This window comes from Silurus aristotelis (assembly GCF_946808225.1).
Source record: "Silurus aristotelis genome assembly, chromosome: 1".
In the NCBI taxonomy this organism is placed as follows: Eukaryota; Metazoa; Chordata; class Actinopteri; order Siluriformes; family Siluridae; genus Silurus; species Silurus aristotelis.
The window spans coordinates 38373313-38399701 of record NC_139574.1 but is presented as its reverse complement, the minus strand read 5'-3'; the positions used below and the strand labels follow the sequence as shown (position 1 = coordinate 38399701).

At 37.2% G+C, this 26389-nt stretch overlaps 1 protein-coding gene and 1 long non-coding RNA gene across 4 annotated transcripts; one reads left to right on the top strand and one right to left on the bottom strand.

Annotated features, from left to right (window-relative positions):
* Positions 1-536: 536 nt before the first annotated feature.
* LOC310724009 (uncharacterized protein) lies at positions 537-25354 on the bottom strand. Of its 3 annotated transcripts, none has more exons than XM_083537743.1 (4): positions 25140-25354; positions 24950-25050; positions 1334-2276; positions 537-998 (listed from the first exon to the last, which is right to left on the bottom strand). In XM_083537743.1, the coding sequence occupies exons 2-4, from the start codon at positions 25022-25024 to the stop codon at positions 982-984; spliced, it is 1035 nt and encodes a 344-aa protein (XP_083393869.1). In that variant the 5' UTR covers positions 25025-25050; positions 25140-25354; the 3' UTR covers positions 537-981. The 3 variants fall into 3 exon arrangements, with proteins under 3 accessions (XP_083393869.1, XP_083393868.1, XP_083393867.1); XM_083537742.1 differs by adding an exon at positions 6691-6806 and having other exon boundaries at positions 537-2276; positions 25140-25305; XM_083537741.1 differs by having other exon boundaries at positions 537-2276.
* LOC310726203 lies at positions 21840-23265 on the top strand. The gene is made up of 3 exons (XR_014533647.1): positions 21840-21942; positions 22208-22273; positions 22908-23265. It is a non-coding gene; the product is annotated as an uncharacterized lncRNA (long non-coding RNA).
* Positions 25355-26389: the final 1035 nt, after the last annotated feature.

Genomic DNA, 26389 nt, shown 5'->3' with positions numbered 1-26389 from the left:
TGTTTTTAATGACACCGAGACTCATACAGTCCATTTAGAATAACCAACTTTTAACATTCACCTTAATCTCAAAGGTGTTCAGTGAAGTCGAGATTAGAGCTCTCTGCAGGCCAGTTCAGTTCTTCCACAACAAACTCATCCAACCATGTCTTTATGATCCTCAGTTTGTGCACTGTGGCATGGTCATGCTGGATTAATAAAGGGCCTCCTCCAAACTATTCCCACAATATTAGAAGCATAGCATTGTCCAAAATGATTTGGTATGCTAAAGTAATGAACATTTCCCTACACTTTAAATCAAGGGCTGAGTCTTACCCCTAAAGTACAGCCCCATCAACACTCCTCAACCAAACTCTACAGTTGACTAATAAACTTATTCAAAGTTAGAGAAACACAAAAAATGAACGTTGGTGCAAAATACCCAAAGGTTTATACGTTTAACATTTTAGATTTAAAAAAGACTTTGTCTGCACTTTAATTCTTATTGGTCCAGACATATACAACAAAAATCTATTCCCTGATCTTGCTGTGTAACCGTGTGATCAAGCTCAAGTTTGCAGTAAATCAGTAACACTGGGCTCAGGGGACAATGGATTGGAAGCCGTTCCATTAGATAATGTTCAGAAAGCACATATGGGTGAGATGCTCAGGTAGCCTCATACATGTTGCCATAAAGTGTAGTTGTAGTGTAACTGTAGATGGAACAACAATGTTCTGATGGCTTGGAAAGGTGTCCAGTTTGTTAGAGCGAATTAAAATTAACATTACAATTTAAAGTTCCCCCAATATTTACAGTACAATTTCCCTTTACATCTCTTCAAATAAGAAATTAAAGAAGATGATTTGTTTTATGGTTGTATGTTAGAGCACTTGTGCTTCCTTAATGAGTGTTGATGAACATAGCTCTGTCCACAGTGTCCACAGAGGTACAGCTTCTGTCCTGTATGACTCCGCTGGTGGCGGAGGAGGGCACTCCGATCCCTAAAACTCTTCCCACACTGTTCACAGTGATACGGCTTTACTCCTGTGTGGATACGCTGGTGTGTTTTGAGAGTACTCAGGTGAGTAAAACTCTTCCCACACTGTTCACAGTGATACGGCTTCTCTCCTGTGTGGATACGCTGGTGTATTCTGAGACTACCCTGCAAAGTAAAACTTTTTCCACACTGTTCACAGTGATGCAGCTTCTCTCCTGTGTGGATACGCTGGTGTGATTTGAGATGACTCTGATGGGTAAAACTCCTTCCACACTGTTCACAGTGATACGGCTTCTCTCCTGTGTGGATACGCTGGTGTGATTTGAGATGACTCTGATGAGTAAAACTCTTCCCACACTGTTCACAGTAATACAGCTTCACTCCTGTGTGGATACGCTGGTGTGATTTGAGATGACTCTGTTGAGTAAAACTCTTCCCACACTGATCACAGTAATACGGCTTCACTCCTGTGTGAATACGCTGGTGCGATTTGAGATGACTCTGTTGAGTAAAACTCTTCCCACACTGTTCACAGTAATACAGCTTCACTCCTGTGTGAATACGCTGGTGCGATTTGAGATGACTCTGTTGAGTAAAACTCTTCCCACACTGTTCACAGTAATACGGTTTCACTCCTGTGTGGACATGCTGGTGTGATTTGAGATGATCCTGTTTAGTAAAACTCTTCCCACACTGTTCACAGTGATGCAGCTTCTCTCCGATGTGGATACGCTGGTGTGATTTGAGAGTACTCGGGTGAGTAAAACTCTTCCCACACTGTTCACAGTAATACGGCTTCTCTCCTGTGTGAATACGCTGGTGTGATTTGAGATGACTCTGTTGAGTAAAACTCTTCCCACACTGTTCACAGTGATACGGCTTCACTCCTGTGTGGATACGCTGGTGTGATTTGAGACTCTCCTGGTGAGTAAAACTCTTCCCACACTGTTCACAGTAATACGGCTTCTCTCCTGTGTGGATACGCTGGTGTGATTTGAGATGACTCTGTTGAGTAAAACTCTTCCCACACTGTTCACAGTGATACGGCTTTTCTCCTGTGTGGACACGCTGGTGTGATTTGAGATGATCCTGTTTAGTAAAACTCTTCCCACACTGTTTACAGTGATACAGCTTCTCTCCTGTGTGGACACGCTGGTGTGATTTGAGATGATCCTGTTTAGTAAAACTCTTCCCACACTGTTCACAGTAATACGGCTTCTCTCCTGTGTGAATACGCTGGTGTCTTTTCAGAACAGCAATTTTAGTAAAACTCTTCCCACAATCTGAGCAGTGGTGCATCTGGAAAACAATATAAAATGATTCAATATAGTGTAATAATTTTAGATTTGGTCTTGCATGTTATCAGAAATGTCTGCTATAGTAATCTGATATGGTTTGAAACAAGATAAATGAGAGGTATTTTGAGGCCTATTAGAAAACCTTTAACCTGTTAGGCTTCGACACAGATTTTGGGACTCACAGCTGAAAATGCTCTACCTAACTTTAAATGTTACCAGTTCCTGATAATAGTGGACTACATACACAACTTAAATATCTTTAAAAAGAAGACTCTTTCAGCTTTACTGTCCATTATTCACAGTTGATATTGCTCAAAAAGATAAGTTATAGATGATTAAATACTGTAAAAAAAAAAAATTAAATTATTTTATTCCTTCATATATAAATACATGAAATCAGTCCTGGAGCAATCCAGAAAAATAATGGGTTAAAGCCACATGTCTCATGAGTTTATATTTCAAATTGAATAAAGATATCATAAAAAATGAGATTTCTACAAACATTTATCTGAGACTATGTCTGATTCGCCCCTCCCCGCCCAAATTTTAGGACTCACAGCTGAAATGCTCTACCTAACTTTAAATGTTCACAGTTCCTGATAAAAATGTGCTACATACACAATTTAAATATTTTTGAAAAGAAGACACTTTGAGCTTTACTTTTAAACATCAAAGTTGATATTGCTCAAAAAGATATTAAGTTATAGATGATGAATTCCCCATAGATATACATTTCCTGCATTGAACATTATTTTTATTATATATATAAATACATGAAATCAGTCCTGGAGCAATCCAGAACAGCACTGGGTTGAAAGCCAAATGTGTCATGAGTTTATATTTCAAATTTTATCAAGATTTTTCATAACAAATGAGATTTGAACATTTATCTGAGACTATGTCTGATCATTTTCTCCCTCCCCCTGTTTGAGAGACACCTGCTAAACTCAGGTGATCATTCATATTAATTATATATGTTAAGTATATTAATAAACTGCTGACCATTAAAAGCTTTTGTTCTACATGTTTGGGGCTATTGATGTTGATTTGGCATTCATATTGATGGCCAGGTAGCCAGACAAGCTCTTGTTTTACAGCCATGGCCATTCATACTGATGTCTGGCCATTCCAATCTCAACAACACACACACACACACACACACACACACACACACACACACACACACACACACACACACACACACACACACACACACACACACACACACACACACTTTTCAAGCATTTCTCTTATAAAAACAAACAGGCAATAAAACCAATAAAATCGTATAAAACTATAAAGGGAGATACAGTTATGTTCAAAATAATAGCAGTACAATGTGACTAACCAGAATAATCCAGGTTTTTAGTATATATTTTATTGCTACGTGACAAACAAGTTACCAGTAGGTGCAGTAGATTCTCAGAAAACAAACAAGACCCATCATTCATGATATGCACGCTCGTAAGGCTGTGCAATTGGGCAATTAGTAGAAAGGGGTGTGTTAAAAAAAATAGCAGTTTGGCATTCAATCACTGAGGTCATCAATTTTGTTGATTGGAGAGGGGAAAACCTATAAATAGGTGCAAAAAATTATAGGCTGTTTAGCTAAAATGATCTCCAATGCCTTAAAATGGAGAGCAAAACCACAGCGACGTGGAAGAAAACGGAAGACAACCATCAAAATGGATCAAAGAATCACCAGAATGGCAAAGGCTCAGCCAATGATCAGCTCCAGGGTGATCAAAGACAGTCTGGAGTTACCTGTAAATACTGTGACAGTTAGAAGACGTCTGTGTGAAGCTAATCTATTTTCAAGAATCCCCCACAAAGTCCCTCTGTTAAAAAAAAGGCATGTGCAGAAGAGGTTACAATTTGCCAAAGAACACATCAACTGGCCTAAAGAGAAATGGAGGAACATTTTGTGGACTGATGAGAGTAAAATTGTTCTTTTTGGGTCCAAGGGCCACAGACAGTTTGTGAGACGACCCCCAAACTCTGAATTCAAGCCACACTACACAGTAAAGACTGTGAAGCATGGTGGTGCAAGCATCATGATATGGGCATGTTTCTCCTACTATGGTGTTGGGCCTATTTATCGCATACCAGGGATCATGGATCAGTTTGCATATGTCAAAATACTTGAAGAGGTCATGTTGCCTTATGCTGAAGAGGACATGCCCTTGAAATAGTTGTTTTAACAAGACAATGACCCCAAACACACTAGTAAACGAGCAAAGTCTTGGTTCCAAACCAACAAAATTAATGTTATGGAGTGGCCAGCCCAATCCCCGGACCTTAATCCAATCGAGAATTTGTGGGGTGATATCAAAAATGCTGTTTTTAAAGCAAAACCAAGAAATGTAAATGAATTGTGGAATGTTGTTAAAGAATCATGGAGTGGAATAACAGCTGAGAGGTGCCACAAGTTGGTTGACTCCATGCCACACAGATGTGAAGCAGTTTTAAAAAACTGTGGTCATACAACTAAATATTAGTTTAGTGATTCACAGGATTGCTAAATCCTAAAAATAAAAATGTTTGTACAAAATAGTTTTGAGCTTGTACAGTCAACGGCATACACTGCTATTTTTTTTGAACCCCTTTTAACTAATTGCCCAATTGCACAGCCTTACGAGCGTGCATATCATGAATGATGGGTCTTGTTTGTTTTCTGAGAATCTACTGCACCTACTAGTAACTTGTTTGTCATGTAGCAATAAAAAAATATACTAAAAACCTGGATTAATCTGGTTAGTCACATTGTACTGCTATTATTTTGAACATAACTGTATATTGTAACTTACAGATGTAAAATCGCATCTCCATGCAGATCTCCAAGTCTCTGTTGTTACTCCGCCCCCAAAAATATTTTCCACATCGCTGCTTTTTTTGCAAATCTCAGATAATTTTTTTGATTGTCCATTATTTTCCTTTTTTTTCTTTGTTTTATTGTAAACAAAGTACAGTTAGCACGAGCTGTAAACAGCTGTTTGTGTTGACCTGAGAGCTGCATCACTTCCTGGTTTGTCACTATGCACGTGTTACTTCCGGCAGTAAGAGTTTGTAAATTGTAATAAAACTAAGACTCATACACATGGAGAATAAAATCCTCACATATATCTTTAAAATCCTGCACTTATTGGCTACATTTTCCATCAATCATTTTGTTTCCATAATGCTACTGGCTGGAAAGAAAAGGTTTGAAATGAAAGGCGGCACATAAAAAAAACATGACACCTGCAGAGAGAGTAGAGACTCAACCCAAGATTCTGTCTCTTTTAATTTTTTATTTATTTATTTTTTTGTGGTCTCAACCGTTTTTAAACACTATATTCTACCAGCCATATTTGTTTTTTTTTACCAGCAATATGTCGTTTTTTTTTATGTGAAAGTAATTCTGAAATATAATAATGTAAGTAGTGCGGGGGGTTTTTTATGCATGTTATTATTGTGTACTGCTTACACAAATTCAGCAAATACATTCGTTCTACGTTTTCCATTGAAAAACAGAGATCTGAAATCGCTGGTTGAGACTTAAAGCTTTAGAATGATGTATAGTTAGTCATGGTTACTCTTCTCCATTTTTATTTAATCTATTGCTAAATATCAACACCTGAGAACAATGGGCTATTAGTTGCGCTCACGCAACAACGAGGCCTAAAGGGTTAACTATTTAATACTTGTATAAAATCTTCCAAAATCCCTGATATTTATGTCTTCAAGTGGAGGAGTTTTCCCAGTACCAGACCAGGCAGCATTATATCATCTTATTTTCAATTCCAGGAGACAGAGAAAAAGACTGTGGAACCTGTTGTGCTTCTGTGATAACATCAGAGCTTAACAGGATTCAGTCCACGATCACAAAGCTACCTGAAACTATGTTCAAGCAATGTTTGGATTTAGCAAAATACATTTCTGATTCAGAACATTTCCTAATAGTAGCTCTCATTAGACAAAGCTCAAAATCTGGACTGGTGCAAACAATCAGTACCTTCTGAGCTGATCTGCATGCTGTCTTCCAAATGATGTGTGAAAATCCCTGTGGTTGGGACAACAATACATTGATGACGACTGCAGGTAATTATCTGTGGCTGTCAAAAGCAGCAACCTACTTCCTCCTAATGGCCTATGAGGGCATTTTCAAATCAACTTGTTAAAATGTACCTCCACTTTCAGACTCTCAGCTGAAAATCACCTACCTAAATATAAATGTGAACAGTTCCTGACCAAAGTGTTCTACATACACAATTTACATTTGGAAAGAAGATACTCTGACCCAGCCATTAGTGTTGCACAAGTCAGTGCACTCTGGTCTCAACCCCGGATACATGTGGAGGGTTGCGTTATGAAGGACATCCAGTGTAAAACATGTGCCAAATCAAACATGCAGATCACGAATTAGAATTTCATACCGGATCGGTCGAGGCCCGGGTTACCAACGACCATCACAGGTATCGTTAGCCAACAGGGTACCGGTGGAAATTGGGCTACGGTTGGCCGAAGGAGGAGAAGGAGAGGAGGACGACGTCTACAGAGGCAGCGGCAAAAGAAGTGGAGGAGAGTGGAGGTTCGGGTTGGTACTATGATGGTACTATGACTGGTAAAGGAACAGAGGGAGCTGATATGATGGAGAGGAGAAAGGTAGATATGTGTGTTTAGAAGACCAAATGGAAAGTAAATAAGACCAGGAACATTGGAGGTGTTTAAACTGTTCTATCATGGTGTGGATAGAAGGAGAAATGGTGTAGGGAAGATTCTGAAGAAAGAGTACAGTAAGAGTGTAGTGGAGGTGAAGAGAGCTTCTGATAGGGTGATGAAGGTGAAGCTGAAAGTTGAAGGGGAGATGATACATATCATCAGTGTTTATGCTCCACAGGTGGGCTTGAGATGGAGGAGAAGGAAAAATTCTGGAGTGAGTTAGATGAAGTGGTGGACTGTAAACCTAGAAATGAAAGATTGGTGATTGGGGCAGACTTTAAAGGGCATGTAGGTGAAGGGTACAGATGGGATGAGGAGGTGATGGTAGGTATGGAATTCAGGAGAGGAATGTGGAAGGGCAGATGGTGGTAGATTTTTGCTAAAAAGAGGAAAATGGCAGTGGTAAACACGTATTTTAAGAAGAAGGAGGATCATAGAGTGACGTATAAGAATGGATGGTGAGAAGATGCCTGAGGAATGGAGAAGGAGTGTGCTGGTACTGATCTTTAAGAATAAGGGAGATGTGCAGACTTGCAGTAAATACAGGGGAATTAAGTTGATCAGTTACACCATGAAGTCATGGGAAAGAGTAGTGGAAGCCAGGCTGAGAGAAGAGGTGACCATCTGTGAGCAGCAGTATAGTTTCATGGAAATGGGGTATATTAGTAAGAGAATGCTGAGGATGGAAAGAGGCAGATGTAGAGGGCAGGGGGTATGGAGACAGATGATCCGCTGTGGCGACCCCTTATGGAAGAAGCCGAATGAAGAAGAAGGAAATAAGTCACTCTGGGTTTTACTGTACATCGTTTTTAATGCAGGTCCTTTTCTCCCTCCCCCTGCTAGACTCCTGGGTCCACTAGACTCTTGTTATACATGTTTGGCTATTCATACAGACTGCATTCATATTAATGTACAGCAATTCAGACAGACTGCATTCATACTGCATGCATTCTGATGGCCGGACATTTCATTGGACAGGAGGAGAATTCATGATCAGAAGCCATTAATCTCAAGAAGCAAGGAGCTGAACAGCTCTGCTAGTGCTAATGTTAATTCACCTATTTCTCCATCACCAGCTGCACTCAATTCTCCAACAACTATCTCCCCTACATGCCAGTGTACACACGCGCACACACACACACACACACACACACACACACACACACACACACACACACACACACACACACACACACACATAAATACAGCGGGTAAAATAAGTATTGAACATGTCAACATTTTTCTCAGTAAATTTATTTGTAAAGGTGCTAGTGACATGAAATCTTTATCAGATGTTGGTAACAACCCATGCAATCCACACATACAAAGGAATCAAACCATACATGTCCATAAATGAAGTTGTCTAATGTCGTGAAACAACACACACACAAGAAAACACATTTTGAACACATATTGAACACATGAAGACAGGGAGGTGCAAAAAGGAATGAAAAGCCAAGACAGCAGTAGATATCAATCAGAAATTAGAAAGCAATCCTGCCTATTGTCATTGTAAATCAATATCAGCTGCTTCAGTCCCAAATGATGGCCTGTATAAAGGTGTCCCATTACCAAGGTGTCACACAAGAAACATCTCATGATGGGTAAAAGCGAAGAGCTCTCTCAAGACCTTTGCATCCTTACAAACATACTGATTGCATTGGTTACAGAAGGATTTCTAAACTTCTGAATGTTCTAAATGGTTTGATATCTTTGTATGTCTGGATTTCATGTCTATTAGTGTTAAGATGGTTCTCACACTGGTTCTCTAAACACATTCCTATATTATCTTTATGGAAGTCTTTATCTGGACTCACACATCTCCAGTTACTTTGTCTTCTTACCAAATCAAGAACAGCTTTAGCTCAGGGTTATTCCAGTGTGTATATACACTTGTCTGTTATCTGCAATAAACTGAAGAACAACATTTGCACCATTCTGCGTGCTGTGATTCTTCCCTGATCAGAAAACACACCACGGCATCGTTGATCACATGGGAAATAATACAAATCTAACAATATCAATAGCACCTTATGAAATATATTTACTGAGAAAAATGGTGACGTTTTCAATACTTATTTTACCCGCTGTATGTTGTCTCCTGTTATAATCACATGTAACCCTTCGATGTCGGCTCTTCCTATCATTGTGAAGCAGAATTCACCAAGCGTTGAATTGTTCACTCACTAACAGGGAACGTGAGCTGGGTTTAGACCGTCGTGAGACCGGTTAGTTTTACCCTACTGATGATGTGTTGTTGCAATAGTAATCCTGCTCAGTACGAGAGGAACGGCAGGTTCAGACATTTGGTGCGTGTGCTTGGCTGAGGAGCCACTGGTGCGAAGCTACCATCTGTGGGATTATGACTGAACGCCTCTAAGTCAGAATCCCGCCTAAACGTAGCGATATTGCAGCGCCGCGGATCTTCGGTTGGTCTGGCGTAGCCGGGCGGGGGATTCAACCCTCCCTGGTGAGCGATCAAGTGAAAGTAATCCCTCGATCAAATCTTTTGTGGGGGAGTGGTGGCTCCAGTGGTTAAGGCGCTGGATTACTGATCGGAAGTTCGGGGGTTTAAGCCCCGGTATTGCAAAGCTGCCACTCTTGGGCCCTTGAGCAAGGCCCTTAACCCTCTGTGTGCTCCAGGGGCGCCGTATCATGGCCGACCCTGCGCTCTGACCCCAGCTTCCAAGCAAGCTGGGATATGCGAAGAACAACATTTCATTGTGCTGTAATGTATATGTGACAAATAAAGGCTATTCTATTCTACTCTGGCTATTCCATTATTTTACAGGCTTATGCTCTGATTAAACGGGGTGTATTCGAGCAGATGTAGTTGTGTTGGCCTATTTTGATAATAGATGCCTTTTAGGCTAAGACCACCTGTTCTCTTTCGGTCCATCAACACTGTGATTCCAGGCTACACTAGTACTCAACACAGTGGAAACATGGTTCTAATTTTCAAACGTGCGAGGCAGAAACTAAACAAACTTGCAGTCCGCCACTTAATACTTTACTTTAAAACTAAACTTCCTCTGGGAAATCACTAGGATACGCATGTGAATATTTGATCTGTTAACTGGTTGCATGTGTAAAAGCTGTTGGTATAAAACATTGTTTACTATATTAACTGAGTAAAAAGCTGAAGAACAGATCAAATAGGACAATTGATTAAAGCATGGGTGTCAAACTCTGGCCCGCGGTGTAATTATATTTGGTCCACGAGATCATATCAAGTGTGTATTACAGCTGGCCCGCCAGTATATAGCGCATACACCGCTAATACTACAAATCCCAGAATGCTTTGTTAGTGCGTTAGCGCGTCAGTCGAGGCCGCTGAAAAACTCAGCGCTGAAGTTACCCAGTGACTTTGAAGCCCAGAAATGCAGATTTGAACTGCTCAGTAATCCGTTTGTGGTTGACTTGGAAAGCGCAGCAACCAACCTCCAAATGGAGCTGATTGAACTCCAGTGTAGAGACACGCTCAAATCAAAGTACGACTCTGTGTGCTGCACAGTTTCCATGTTTCCTCCCCGACACACTGCTCCAACTCCGTGCCCAAGCTGTTCAAATGCTCTCTATGTTTGGCAGCACATATCTTTGTGAGCAACTGTTCTCTTTAATGAAGATGAACAAAACCCCACTCAGGAGTCTCACTGATGGTGAGTAATGCGAAGCATAAGGAACTCCTCTTTCATGGAGCATGTAACCTTTAACCTTGTTCCATAAGTCGACTTGTTCAGATTCCAAAAACAGCACATACATCCTCTACATCCTCTTGGTCCAGACACTAACATAAACACTTGGCCTTCTCTTTCATAACCTTAAATGGAAACATCTGGCCAACATTCCAACCTTACTTTGTTTAGTGTTGCGCGTCTAATCGTGCACTTACGGTATGGGTGCTGGGAGCGGTCAAAATACATGGAAAGACAATTCAGAAAGGCGTTTCCGTTATAAAAAAGACTCAGTGCATTTTTATCATGTTCCACATTCAAACATTCATTAAACACTTTTCTTTATAGGTTTGCTCAATCTTTCAAATTATTCTTATGTACAGTGTCCCTGTCTATTATTCTCTTAAATATTAACTTATTTTACTGTGGAGTTTTGGAGAAAACTAAAGGCAAAATCACTCTAAACCTCAGGTGCATTTTCAATCATGTCACATATTCATACACTCATAAAACATTTTTCTTTATAGGTTTGCTCAATCTTTTAAATAATTCTTATTAAGGGTCTCCCTGTCTATTATTCCTTTAAAGTCCAACTCATTTTACTGTGGAGTTTTGGAGAAAAGTAAAAGCAAAAATTACTCCAAGCATCACTGCATTTTCAATCACTGTCCATATTCAAACACTCATAAAACATTTTTCTTTACAGGTTTGCTCAATCTTTCAAATGTTTCTCATTCAGATTTACCCTGTCAATTAGTGTATTGATTTTCAAGATTTTCTACTGTACTCTTTTTTCAAATGCAGAAAATAAGTGTATATATTTTTTTTAATTTGCCTTTTTTCCCCCAGATTACAACTTGGGCATTTTAAAGATTAAGCAAACTCAATCAAGAATCTGCCAGACTGCACAACAGTATCTACTTTGACTTCAGCACCTGTGGACATTTATTGACTTTCTTCTGCGCACTGATTCACACACCTAAAATTATCCTATTAGGCTTTTGTTTTATTGTTTGGAAATTACATATTTCTATTTTTATCAAATGTCTGTTTATCATAATCAATATCACAAATTGTTGGTTGTGTTGCATTCAATCAATCAATCAATCAATCAATCAATCAATCAATCAATCAATCAATCAATCAATCAATCAATCCTGTGCTTGTAAGGTGTCATTGAGTCTTGAAAGGTGCCTAATAAAATGCATTTTAATTATCATTAAACTACTATAGGACTAAGCTGCAATAGAGTCTGTGGCAGAATGTCACCAATGAGTTCTGCAGAAGCATGAGGACTGTAATAGATTACAAGCTTTCTGGACAAAATATATAAATAAATCGAAAAAAATTGAACAAAAAATGTAACAAGGTTTTTTTACCCTGTCCAAAAATATGTTTCTACTACTCACACCGAAACAATAATAATATTATATGTTATTAGTATTATTATTATAATAATAACAACATTATTATAATAATATTATTATAGTAACATTATTATATTACTATTTATGAAATAATATGTATTTTTTAACAAACAAGATAAGTTATGTGTTCCGAATTTCGGTATTTAACAGGCTGCAAGCTATTAATAAGTTTAACCATGTCAATATTTTCTTCTAGATGTCATCAAATATAACTTTCCAGACTTCTTTTTGTCCTCTTTTCTTTAATTTTACTAGCTTTTTTACCATTTGTTTGAAATGTACATATTATATTTACCTCTGTTAATCTCATGAACCATTAAATGCTTTCCCCATTGTTCAATAAAATAAATAATGTCCAATATCACTTTTATCTGTACTTTCCTGAGCAGTAATACAATTTATTTATTTACTTATCTTTACAAAAATGTGCATTAACTATTTTTATTCGTTTTTTTTATTTCACATTCCTTTATTTTTTAATGAGCAACTGGAGGCTTCTGTCACCAACACAAATTCATTTTTTTGTTCAAATTCAAATTAATTTCATTGTAATTGCAATCGTGCTTGGCAATAAAGCTATTTGTTATTTAGATTTCATATATACAGTGAGGAAAATAAGTATTTGAACACACTGCTATTTTGCAAGTTCTCCCACTTAGAAATCATGTAGGGGTCTGAAATTGTCATTGTAGGTGCATGTCCACTGTGAGAGACATAATCTAAAAAAGAAATTCCAGAAATCACAATATATGATTTTTAAACTATTTATTTGTATGATACAGCTGCAAATAAGTATTTGAACACCTGTCTATCAGCTAGAATTCTGACCCTCAAAGACCTGTTAGTCTGCCTTTAAAATGTCCACCTCCACTACATTTATTATCCTAAATTAGATGCACCTGTTTGAGGTCGTTAGCTGCATAAAGACACCTGTCCACCCCATACAATCAGTAAGAATCCAACTACTAACATGGCCAAGACCAAAGAGCTGTCCAAAGACACTAGAGACAAAATTGTACACCTCCACAAGGCTGGAAAGGGCTACGGGGAAATTGCCAAGCAGCTTGGTGAAAAAAGGTCCACTGCTGGAGCAATCATTAGAAAATGGAAGAAGTTAAACATGGCTGTCAATCTCCCTCGGACTGGGGCTCCATGCAAGATCTCACCTCGTGGGGTCTCAATGATCCTAAGGAAGGTGAGAATCAGCCCAGAACTACACGGGAGGAGCTGGTCAATGACCTGAAAAGAGCTGGGACCACCGTTTCCAAGGTTACTGTTGGTAATACACTAGGACGTCATGGTTTGAAATCATGCATGGCACGGAAGGTTCCCCTGCTTAAACCAGCACATGTCCAGGCATGTCTTCAGTTTGCCGATGACCATTTGGATGATCCAGAGGAGTCATGGGAGAAAGTCATGTGGTCAGATGAGACCAAAATAGAACTTTTGGGTCATAATTCCACTAAACGTGTTTGGAGGAAGAAGAATGATGAGTACAATCCCAAGAACACCATCCCTACTGTGAAGCATGGGGGTGGTAGCATCGTGTTTTGGGGGTGTTTTTCTGCACATGGGACAGGGCGACTGCACTGTATTAAGGAGAGGATGACCGGGGCCATGTATTGGGAGATTTTGGGGGAACAACCGCCTTCCCTCAGTTAGAGCATTGAAGATGGGTCGAGGCTGGGTCTTCCAACATAACAATGATCCGAAGCACACAGCCAGGATAACCAAGGAGTGGCTCTGTAAGAAGCATATCAAAGTTCTGGCGTGGCCTAGCCAGTCTCCAGACCTAAACCCAATATAGAATCTTTGGAGGAAGCTCAAACTCCGTGTTTCTCAGCAACAGGCCAGAAACCTGACTGATCTAGAGAAGATCTGTGTGGAGGAGTGGGCCAAAATCCTTCCTGCAGTGTGTGCAAACCTGGTGAAAAACTACAGGAAACGTTTGACCTCTGTAATTGCAAACAAAGGCTACTGTACCAAATATTAACATTGACTTTCTCAGGTGTTCAAATACTTATTTGCAGCTGTATCATACAAATAAATAGTTTAAAAATAATACATTGTGATTTCTGGATTTTTTTTTTTTTAGATTATGTCTCTCACAGTGGACATGCACCTACGATGACAATTTCAGACCCCTCCATGATTTCTAAGTGGGAGAACTTGCAAAATAGCAGGGTGTTCAAATACTTATTTTCCTCACTGTATATATAATTCTGCTGTGTTTTGTCTATAAGTGGAGTGCAGTCGTTTCTTTTCTGTACTTTTCTAGCCTGTTTTTGTTTATGTATTGTGTTTTTAAGTTACTTTTACTTCGTATGTATTTTATGGAACCATCGAGTCAACCACAGTTGACAAAAAGTTCACTTTCATTGGGCAGTTAGTCACTATTCTAATACAGTGATAGGCTTTCACATGCTGTAAATCTTTTTTATGACGATGTGGAGCCATTAAAGCATCGATTAGCATGTCTTTGCATGGAAAGGTTGACAACATTCAGGATAAAGGATGAGTAATCTTAGGCACAGGTATGTGTTGATTTTTACCAAGGTAATTTGCTATTTAATTAAGAAAAAATACCCTATTACAACTGTTGTGTATTTCGTCGTCTTGATGGAGTGTAGCTGTCGGTTGGAAGGAATTTCCGTAGACGCAGTTATTTCGTGTAAATAATGATTTTTATTCAGCACAGAAATATAGCATCTTTACAGGCCTTCCGGTCAAGCCTGGAGTCAGCACGCTCTGATTCAAAGTCTGACTCCCGATCCATGGCTGCACACTCATTATATATTCTGATCATTCTCTGGGTCCGCCTCTTAATGTATAACAGATGTATATGAGCCTACTGTGCAATAATGTTTATCTTAAAGAGAAACCTGTCTTTGTCCAGATTTAATATATCTCAAATGTACCAGCGCTCACTTTCCCAGACCATTCATCTTAACATACAGTGAGAACGGGTCAGAGGTCTTTTCCCAAGAGGACATGCATCCTGGATCATATTCTATACTTCGGCTTATACTGATTTAAGGACGACCACCCGTCTCATTTTCCAAGTCACGGCTCATAAGATAAGCACTATGGGCCTTTCATACATTTGGCTTAAAGGAAAACATCTGGCCAGATGGTTCAGTAATTAACTTTGGCCTTTCCAGGACTGTCACCATTTGTAGAATTGTATGAGTTAAGGCTTTTAGATATTACACATTTAAGATACTATACGTTTAAGACACTACACAACCTATATATATATATATATTTGTTAAAAATGCGATTTATCTAACTATTTGCGTGGTTGCTGGTAATATATATATAATCACCTTTATGTAGAGCCCTGTGCGGGACTGTTACCAGTGCTTGAATTGAGGTGGGCTGGGGGGATCTGGGACCCCCATAATGTATCAGGGACCCCCATGGCAAGTTAAAAATAGACTTAGAGGAGTACCAAAGATTATTTTAGTAAAAAATTAAGTGGAATACACAACAACTGGGCACCCCCATGAGCCCACTCCCGCAAGCATTTTGCCACAGCTTATGAACACTGTGTAAAAACCATATAAAAACCATAGTCAACTTTCATTGTTTGACCTTTTTTTAAAGTGTCAGGGAAAATGCAAATTGAGAAGCTACAGTGACTTGAATAATTGAAAATAAATACAAAGCAAAGCAAAACAAATGTAACTGCTTAAAAAAGTTTTGCCAAAAATAAATTTTAGATGTATAAATGCATACCTGCATGCAAAAAGGACTGAGCTTTAACATTTTTGATTCAGTTTATTCATTTGGCTTGAACGCTGATTAGGGTCATTTAGTGGCCCAGTTATAAAATAACAATCAAAAAGAGAGGCAAAATGCATGATCTATTTTCTGCAGTGAATGTCAGTGTTTATAATAATAATAAATCATTATTATTATTATTATTATTATTATTATTATATTATTTTGTATTTTAGTGGAAATAAGTTTGTTTTTATAAATGTTCAGAAACTAGGGTTTGTTTAAACGTGGGTGTATACATATACATTATATATATATATTTATTTATTTATTTTTTTTTAACTAAAACCTGTTTTTCTATTGTTCTATGTCATTTTATAGTCAAGGACACTTACCATAAACCTGGACCAAATATTGCAAAGCATTTCAAAATGCTCTATACCTGGTGTCAATATGAATAACAACAGTATTTATCATGAATCTGGTTAATGGGGAGACGTCTGCAAAGATTTGGAAATGCCCAATACACTGTTGAATCGGCTAAAAATTCGCAAAGCCGCTGCACATCTTTGGAAGGTATTTTCTCTTCTGTAAAAAAATGCTATTAATGCTAAAGTTAAAAGGTACTAATGTACTTTAAAGTTTGTAAAAATATAGTTTTTAATGTCAAATAACTTTAATCATGATCATATTTCGAAATGAACAAGTTTATTCTTAACTTTTCGCCAGGAAACATCAGGGAACAAGAGCAGCTCAAAAGTGAGATGAGGAAAAAGCTTCTGGAGGAAACAGTTCCTCCTTGGTAATTTGTCTGTCATAAGTTGTTGTTATGGTAACTGTGACACATTGTGTGCAAGGTGAAATATTCAAATGATTGTTAGAGTATGCACTACAATTATCCAGAGTGATATTGATAGAGAATGCATATTATACAATAATAGTGTGCATTGTATTATACAACACACACAAATTAGGTCCAGTCTTCTTATTGAAAAACATTTGAATGACTATAACTGCACTAGCTGTTCAATATGCAATAGAGTATACTTTTTAAGTATTAATAAATTAAATAACATAGAAACTGTTTAGCATTGCATGGTGTTGCACTTTTATGTGTATTATTTACACATTTGGAATGATTTAGGATAGGAGAAATGTGGGAGACAGTAATTGGCCTCCACTTATGCAGAAAGACATTAAATATTAAAATATATTATTTTGAAAAGATAAACTTATTCAACACCTTAAATGCAAATCAGCATTTCCTGATCAGAGGGTAATTGTCTATATTATGAAGTAAAAGATAAAATTAGCATGTTCCATGTTTAGTTATTATTAAGGGTTTACTTTGTGTTGTTGATAATGTCTACTTTCAGGGCTCTTGGAAGAATTTGACAACATTTTTAAAGGGTAACAGTCCTTGTTCTGAAAAAAAGCCTGAATCTTCAGAAGCTAAAGGTAGTCAAATAAAATATATATTTAAAAAATATCTTGGTTTTTGCTTCAGTACAAAATTGGGTATAAAAATAATAATTTCCCTTTAAAAGAATCACATTGTGTTGCTTTGCAGTCTGAAATAAAGACAGACACAGTTTTTCTTTTAGTAAGCTGTACTATACTCTGCTGTACGTTTTAGTAAGCTGTACTCAATTCAACTTATACCATCCAAATGAAAGATAGAAGACCAACATGACTGCAAAAAAAAAGAAGAAACACTGAGCTGGAAAAAGGATCACCCCTTCGTACAAAAGGTATTGTAACCTAAATCAGGCAGTCATAAATGAGCTTTGTCAAATGCACCGTAAAGATTCTGAGGACACATGGAAAAAGGTCTTATGATCAGATAAGATTAAATTGTTATTATTTGGCCTCAACATTAATCGAAAATCTGTACAATGATTTGAAGACTGCAGTCAACAAACGGTCACCATAAAATTGAACTGAACTTGGGCAGTTCTGCAAAGAAAATGGACAAAATGTGCAAAGTTTAGATGTGCAAAGTTATGCTATTTCACTTTTTTCAGTCAGAACTCAGTTATTTATTTATTTATTTATTTATTTATTTATTTATTTATAACAGTGTTTTTGGTTTTATACAGTATTTCATTGCAATGTAATAGATTGAACTGAGTGAATACAGCCGGATACAACAAAAACTGTGTGTTTTCAATTCCAGCTTAAAAGCAACAAAATGTGTTTATTTTAGGTTTGAGAAGTCATTCATTTCTATACAGACTGTATATTCATAGAAATATAGTAGTATAGTATATACTAGCATAATATTAAATGTAAGGTCTATCTTTAATATTTCAGATATTCTATAACATCAAAACAACTAGCAGTCTGATATGAAATACAAGATGACAATTACACAAATATGCAAAGGGAAAAAAATTAATATGATTAAAAAATAAGGAATCAAGTCATTTAAAACCTTTGCCTCAAAAATGTGCACTGTGAGAAATGTGAAATTATCACATACAGCAGAAGGTTCTATACACAGGTTCACCATTTACTAACTAACTAACTAACTAACTAACTAACTAACTAACTAACTAACTAACTAACTAACTAACTAACTAACTAACTAACTAACTAAGTAAATAAATAAAATTTATTTGATCAAATTAATAACATTTATTGCCAAATGATATAATAATGCATATATACTTTTTTATAAAAAATCACAATTGGAATTGTTTTTGTGTTACAGTATCATGACAAGGAACCTGACTTGGCTAAATTAGCTTACATGTCTACAGAAAGCAGTGAGGAAAAGGACACATTCTTTAAATGTAGTTTGCCACAAGAGCCATGGTTCTTTTTTATTGACAAGAAAGAATGGCAAGAGCTAAGAAAGCATCAGAAAGGAAGATGTTTTCAAGGGTTACAGTGGACAAACGTGATTGCGAAGGGAATATGGTCAATTCACCCATACTGCAGTTTTGGTTTTAAAAGACACAGTGTGAAAACCCTGCTGTCACAAAAAAAACACACCTTTATTCGAATGTACGGGCTACTGCCGATTTGAAAATTGCCCAATTAATGTTAGTGTGGAAGTGACCGATGAGGTCACCCTGAAGGCAGCAGTGCTATTCACAGGAGGAGATGTTAATCACAGTACCACTGAACTGAAAAGGAGACCAGTGCGTGCAGATGCACGTTTTTCTATTGCACAAACTCTGGAAAGCAAACTGCCCAGAAATGTATATTTGGAATCCATGCAAAAAATCCCAGAGATGGTGGTACAGTCTGGGTGCAGGGATGAAGTACCAACAAAAGAGGTTTTGAAAACCATTGCATGCACCCAAAGACAACTGAAAAGACCTCATTCAAACGAACTTTTAAGTCTACAAATATTAATTGATGAAAAGAAAGGATCAGACAATGAAGTCCTACAGAGGGTCATGATGCACCCAAAAGCAATAATGCTATGGTCTAAGAAAACACTGTCAGTGTTTTACAGAAGGCGCAAAGAAGACATTGTCTATCTGGATGCAACAGGAAGTATTATTCAGAAAGGAAGCTCCACGAGTCGACCATACTATGTGTATGAATTAGTTGTGCGTAATCCTTCCAAGGGGGCATCTCCTCTTCCAATTGCAACCTAGCTTACTTGTGACCACACAACAGCATCTGTCATGTACTTCTTGCAGGCTTTCCAAACAGACATGATGAGAATGTATGGGAAAAAGGCAGTCAAAAGGCCAATTATGATCATTTGTGATGGCTCCCTTGTGCTTCTGAATTCTATTTCTTTTACATTCTGCCAACTAAGTCTGGAGGATCTCCTGAAGAAGTACTTTGAAATAATCAGTGGACAATACCAGGCAGAAAAGTTAGATCTTTTCCCATCCTTCATAGATGCTTAAGCCACGTAATGAAAAACGCAAAGTGTCTGTGCAAAAAACAGTAGGTTTTTATTTTTTTGGTTGTTTTTTTTTTTAACTGAGATTAATGTATAAAGCATTTGAAACATAACCAATTTCTGTTTTTATTGCTGTCATTTTAGAGTGCCAAAACATTACAAACTTGCAATGCACACATTTGGGCTACTTGCATGTTCAGAAGATCTGAAGCAGATGGATGAGGTGCTCCTCAGTGCCACAGTCCTGTTTTGTAGTCCATGCACTGGAGACAATGTGGCTAAGCAATATAACAACTTGCAAGCACTGATGCAACAAATAGGAAAACTGGAAGTTGAGGAACAAAACATTGTTGCTGAAGACTACAAGGTAATTAACATGTTATTAACAGTTATTGCTATATATGTAGACTGCTGACAATACACACTCTTGCAGCAATGTGCTATGTTGAATCTCTGTCTTGACCTGCAGTGGATTTTTATAAAGGACATTTCAACCATGTGTTATTTCATCATGTACATAAGTCCAAACTTTACATTCAAGGACATAAAAGAAGGTTTTATTGAAGACATTCCCTAACATTTGCATGATGTTTCTAAGTATTACTTGAACCACAATTTGATTTAAATTAAGTGCCTGCTAAATTGTCTTTATGTGCATTAGCATAGATAATTAATATATGTGCTATTAATAATAATATACATTAGATAGATAGATAGATAGATAGATAGATAGATAGATAGATAGATAGATAGATAGATAGATAGATAGATAGATAGATAGATAGATAGATAGATAGATAGATAGATAGATAGATAATTATATTTAACTAATTCCTGTGTCTTGCTTCTCCAGCTACACAACGTAATTCGCTTCATAAACATTAATGTTTAAATACAAAACATTTCCTTTCAGAATGATGTGGGAAACACACCCCTTGAAAGCCACTTCCAGAAGGTAATAGTGAAAGCACCTCTTGACCTTAATGGGAAAGAAAACAGCTATTACGCCCCAACATTCATTGAAAATTTGACCAGGTACTTCCTTCCACACGCAACTCTGTGGTCTGGCCTATTGCTAGGTAGGTTTTTTGATAGGAGTGTTTTCTAACATTACTACTGATTCAAAAATAAAATAAAATAAACAAACAAACAATGTAATTCTTTAGGTGATATTGGACGTCATGGTACAGGCTCAGCCTACCAACATTTCAGGCAGATTTATAAAAAAGTCAGTCAGTCCAATAATCAGGTAAAAACTCAACTGATTAATTTTAATAGCTTGTTGATACATTTTTTTTTTTTTTTTTTTTACATAAATGCATAAATGTAATGCCTTAAATAACTACAATTTGTTGTCCATAATTCAGAACTTTACACAAGACAATCAGACACAAGGAATAATGAAAAAAAAGTCAATGGGACCTAAAAAAAATTAGGTTCCAGAGAAGGAGATTGACAAGATTGGATGACTTTGTCCAGATTTATCAGAGCATGCACGATGCACTGCTCCGTGAATTTAAAGACACAGAACGAACAAGAAACAGAGTAATGAAATATGTTTGTACTTTCACCTTTTAAAAAATATTGGCAATTCAATGTTCCCTAAATATAAACCAAGATGCTGTAATATCTTCTTCTTCTTCTTCTATTGGCTTCTCCCATTAGGGGTCCCCACAGGGGATCATCCTTCTCCATACCTCTCTGTCCTCTACATCTGCCTCTTTCACACCAACTACCTGCATGTCTTCTCTCACCACATACATAAACCTCCTCCTTCTTCTTACTATTTCCCTCCTTCCAGATGGCTACATTCTCAGCATTTTCCTACTGATATACCCCATGTTCCTCCTCTGCACATGTCCAAACCATCTCAATCTCGCCTCCCTCACCTTGTCTCCAAAACGTCCTACATGCGCTGTCCCTCTAATAAACTCATTTCTAATCCTGTCCATCCTCGTCACTCTAAATGAAAACCTCAACATCTTCAGCTTTGCTACCTCCAGCTCCATGTCCTGTCTTTTACTCAATGCCACTGTCTCTAATCCATACAACATCTCAGGTCTCACCACAGTCCTATAAACTAAGATGCTGTAAGATACACTTCATAAAAAAATCTAAAAGATAAAAAAAAAAGAAACCTGTGTGATGTATGTGAGTCTCTTCTAGTCCATTCGAGTGGAAATGGAGCAGTGGAAAAAGAGACGTCAGAGGCGTAAAGGATTATATGTTTCTCCACTAGTCAAGGTTCTTCCATTCCAAGATGTAAAAAACAAGGTATTATTATTCGGAGTGTATAATAATAATAATAATAATAATAATAATAATAATAATAATAATAATAATAACAACAACAACTAAACAATTCTTGTTAAAAAAAAAGAGCAGAAGCATATGCTTTTAAACTAAATCCTTATTTATTTTAAATAAAATGGGTTTTTATATGTGTGTGTGTGTGTGTGTGTGTGTGTGTGTGTGTGTGTGTGTGTGTGTGTGTGTGTGTGTGTGTGTGTGTGTGTGTGTGTGTGTGTGTGTTTGTCAGGAGAAGTCTTCAAAGGCACCCCCAAAAGTGCCTGAGAAAAAGAAAAAGCCAGAAGATGTGATCCAGGTTTAAATATACACACACACACATATATATATATATATAGTAAAAAAATCTAACTGGTGAGGTACAAATATTGGGAACAATCACTGTAATCTGTAATCACTTTAAAGTGTTACTGAATGTGTAAACTGATGTCTTGTTGTTATGATAGCAGATTCATGGCTTCCAATCTCTTGAATCAACTTTCACATCTTATTTAGAAGGAGGAATATATTGATTGGAAATTGTATGTTTGTATATCCAGTGTCAATATGGCAGGAGACGAGCATGTTCAATTTCACTATTACAAAACACAGGCAGAGAGGAAAGATGATAGTCCTGAAGTACAACAAATATAAGTGTAGCCCAAAACACCTGAGCAGTCTGAAGGCAAAGGAAAATCAGCTGATTAATTAAAAGAATGGTTTATCATTGCATGATTATGACTGCATTTAATCTCATGGTCCCTCACATTTATCATGTGGTCTTCTAGAAGGTCCCAAAATGTAGAACTGACACTGCTGTCCCTCATTATAAAGATACTTAATAGACTAAGATCACAAACAAGATTGACTTTTTGTCTTCACACTGCATCAAATTTAAATCTGAACTGGCACAAAAATATCTAAGAAATAAATTGTATCTTCTGTATCTTCAGAAAGAACCAGTGAAGAATATCAGGAGAAGACAATCAAAAATCGAAGGGCCAATCTGGAATAAAGCAGGTCCATCAGAAACAATTGCTCCTCGAAGACTATGCAGGCCACCAAAAATACAAATGCTGCAACAAATACTTCACCCTGATTACTGGTTGACCTGTGATATCATCGACCTGGCCAGCTACCTCATGGCAAAGGACAATATGCACATTGATGGGTTTTAATCTGTTCTGCCCTTTAGTGCGATTCCAAATGGTGGAATTGTTGGAACCCCACAAAATAAGTTTCTGCAAATATTGAACATTCGGCAATGCCACTGGATCACAGTCAGCAATTTGTTTTGTAATGAAAATCAGCTCTCTGTGTATGACACTACAAACACTACAAACACTGTCCTGGTTGGTGAGGCCGCAGTCAGGCAAGTTTGATGTTTTGCAACCAGCTGTGCAGCAGCATTCAAATAACAGCAATTGTGGGTTATTCGCAATAGCATTTGCATATGCTGTTTGCAAGGGTCACCCACCAGAGGTATGCATATTTAATGAAAGCAGGCTAAGGGCACAATTGTATGCTTCGTTTACAAAAAACAGTATCGCATTTGGCATGAAATGTCGAGAGAGTGCAATACCTGTTTACTGTGTTTGCAGAACAGCTCATTACTATGAGCTCATGGTCCAGTGCTCTAAATGCCAAGAGTGGTATCATCCTACATGTGTAGATATACCCAGAAGTGTCATTGGTAATGAACAGTTCTGGCAATGTTTCAACTGCCACTGATGATGTACATGATGAATATTTGATTGTAAATAAAACTTGTCTCTGCACAATTGCAACCTTTCATTATTCGCTCTTTTTATTTGTGTTTTAAAATAAAAAAAACATTGTAATGGAGTGAAATCCATATCCCAATTTTTATATGTTCGGACAAAACAAGAATGTATTTTTTCTGAAATCTTTCCAAAAAAAAATTATTTTGCCTTTACTTTTCTCAAAAACTTCATAGTACAATAAGTTAATATTTAAGAGAATAATAGACAGGATAACTGTACATAAGAATAATTTGAAAGATTGAGCAAACCTATAAAGAAAAATGTTTTATGAATGTTTGAATATGGAACATGATTGAAAATGCACCTGAGGTATTGAGTGATTTTGCCTTTAGTTTTCTCAAAAACTCCACAGTAAAATAAGTTAATATTTAAGAGAGTAATAGACAGGGACACTAAAAAATAATTATTTAAAAGACTGAGCAAACCTATAAGAGAAAATATTTATGAGTGTTTGAATATGGACAGTAATTGAAAATGCAGTGATGTTTTGAGTGATTTTGCCTTTAGTTTTCTCAAAAACTCCATAGTAAAATGAGTCGAAATTAAAAGGAATAATAGACAGGGACACTGTACATAAGAATAATTTGAAAGATTGAGCAAACCTATAAAGAAAAATGTTTAATGAATGTTTGAATGTGGAACATGATAAAAATGCACTGAGTCTTTTTTATAACGGAAACGCCTTTCTGCAGCGTCTTTACATGTATTTTGACCGCTCAAAGAGAGAAATGTAATAAGAAACTAATACCACTGATGTGTGTTTTATTTTAAATTTATTTTCTCATGTGTTTATAATATTAAACTTTGTTTGTTTCAGATTCAGTGTTTAAGCAAAACTAAAGTTTGTTTCCATATGAAAAGGTTCAACATTACACATCTGGAGAGACGGAAAACATGCACAATTATGCATGCACATCAAAAACACTTTTCAATAAATACTGAGTTTGGCCCGCGATTTCGTCCCAGTGTTTAATTTTGGCCCACTGTGAATTTGAGATTGACTCCCCTGGATTAAAGATTTGGGGAGAAATTTCGTGTTTCCTTGTAAAAGGATTTTTTTTTAAATAAAAAAATAAATAAAAAAAACAGCAGATTATTGTGATACACTTAAAGTTAAGGAATTTTTTTATTATTATTTAATTATAAAATACATTATGATGTATCTTTGCCCTGCAAACCACACTGAAAGTTCAGACATGAATAAATTGTACCTTTGATCCAGCAGCAGCAGCAGCAGGAGTGTGTGGAGGTTCTCCTAAAGATCTCCGTCTGGACTCTGATTTCATGATCAGAGGTGTAAAGAATCAGGACACTGGAAGAAAAATGCAGAGGTTCATGACTCCAGAATGTCCACTAGCTGTTCCCCGAGCAGCTCAGCTGCTACATTTCACTGTATCTCACCTTTGGGTAAAAATCCGCTAAATCCGGGACAAAACGGGGTTGAAGCTCGCGCGCGATAGATTTATAACGGCGAAAGGAACGTCGATGTGCACGCGCGAAAAGTGGAGAAAAACTCACGCGCCCAACATTAACTTCCGACCGGAGCGCGTGAAAGAACTGTATAAGTACAAACACAGAGCACAAAGCAGTGGGCGGGGCCAACAGGCTCGAGTTCTAAATCTGCAAACATCATTGGCTCAGACATTGTCAGGGAGTGAAATCTGATTAGTTGTCTGTAATAATATCAAATATATAATATGAAATATTTCATATAATAAAAATTAAAAGTGATCTTTCAGAGTTGAATCCCAGTGGAAACGCGACTGATCCGAAGCTGCTGCTTTTTAGCTGATACACAGTGTTGTCAAAAGTATTTGGGCACATGTCTTTTCCAGCCAGATGTGGTTCATAAATTCACATAAAATGCTTTCAAGTGCACCATACAGCCAATTAACATGCAAACTGTTGAAACACTTAATAGAAACAGAATGTAGAATCACTGAAAGCATTTTAAATGGGATTTAAATACCTGGTACAGAGGGAAGCAGGAGCTTTTCTGTAGCTATTATTGCTTTTATGTTCATGGCACAGGACCAAATATCAGTTTATTTTATCTTTCCATAATGAGCTGGAATAAAACATAAATGCTGTGGTGACTCCCGTGTGTAATGCTGCATGATGGCACTGCTGGAGGATTACACCAATGGAAGATTAATGCGAAATAGAGTCTCCAGGAACCATGATGATTTCTTGGATTTTCTTGAAGACTGGCTAATAAGCTGATTTAGATTCCTACAGCTGTGCTCCTGGATCTATGTGCTGAATTGGGTCCAGTACTACAGAGGGCAACACACCGGAACCATGCCATCCCCGTCCAAATACAGGTCCTCACCACTCTGGGGTTAATGACAACAGGTTGACTTTATATAAATGTTATATATAATTACATTTTTCACAAAGATCTTCTTTAAACATAATATAATTCTATTTAATCTCATGCTATAGGTCTGGTATCTGCCCCTGAGTGTCATAATGCCTGTCATTTTGGATGTTATTATTAGGGTGGGTAGTCGAAACATCAGGTTTCCCTTCACTGTGCAAGAACAGGCTGAAATTAAAATGCAGTTTGCAGCAATGTTCAGTTTTCCAAATGTAATCAACACAATTGACTGCACTCATATTTCTGTAAAGACTCCATATGAAAAGAAATT

What these genes read in the sequence shown, in the direction of transcription:
- LOC310724009 (XM_083537741.1), bottom strand. Translation starts at nt 25,024, where the DNA reads ATGAAATCAGAGTCCAGACGGAGATCTTTAGGAGAACCTCCACACACT. An exon ending in CTGCTGCTGCTGGATCAAAG is followed by an intron (nt 2,277 to 24,949) that starts GTACAATTTATT and finishes ATTGTTTTCCAG; the next exon opens with ATGCACCACTGCTCAGATTG.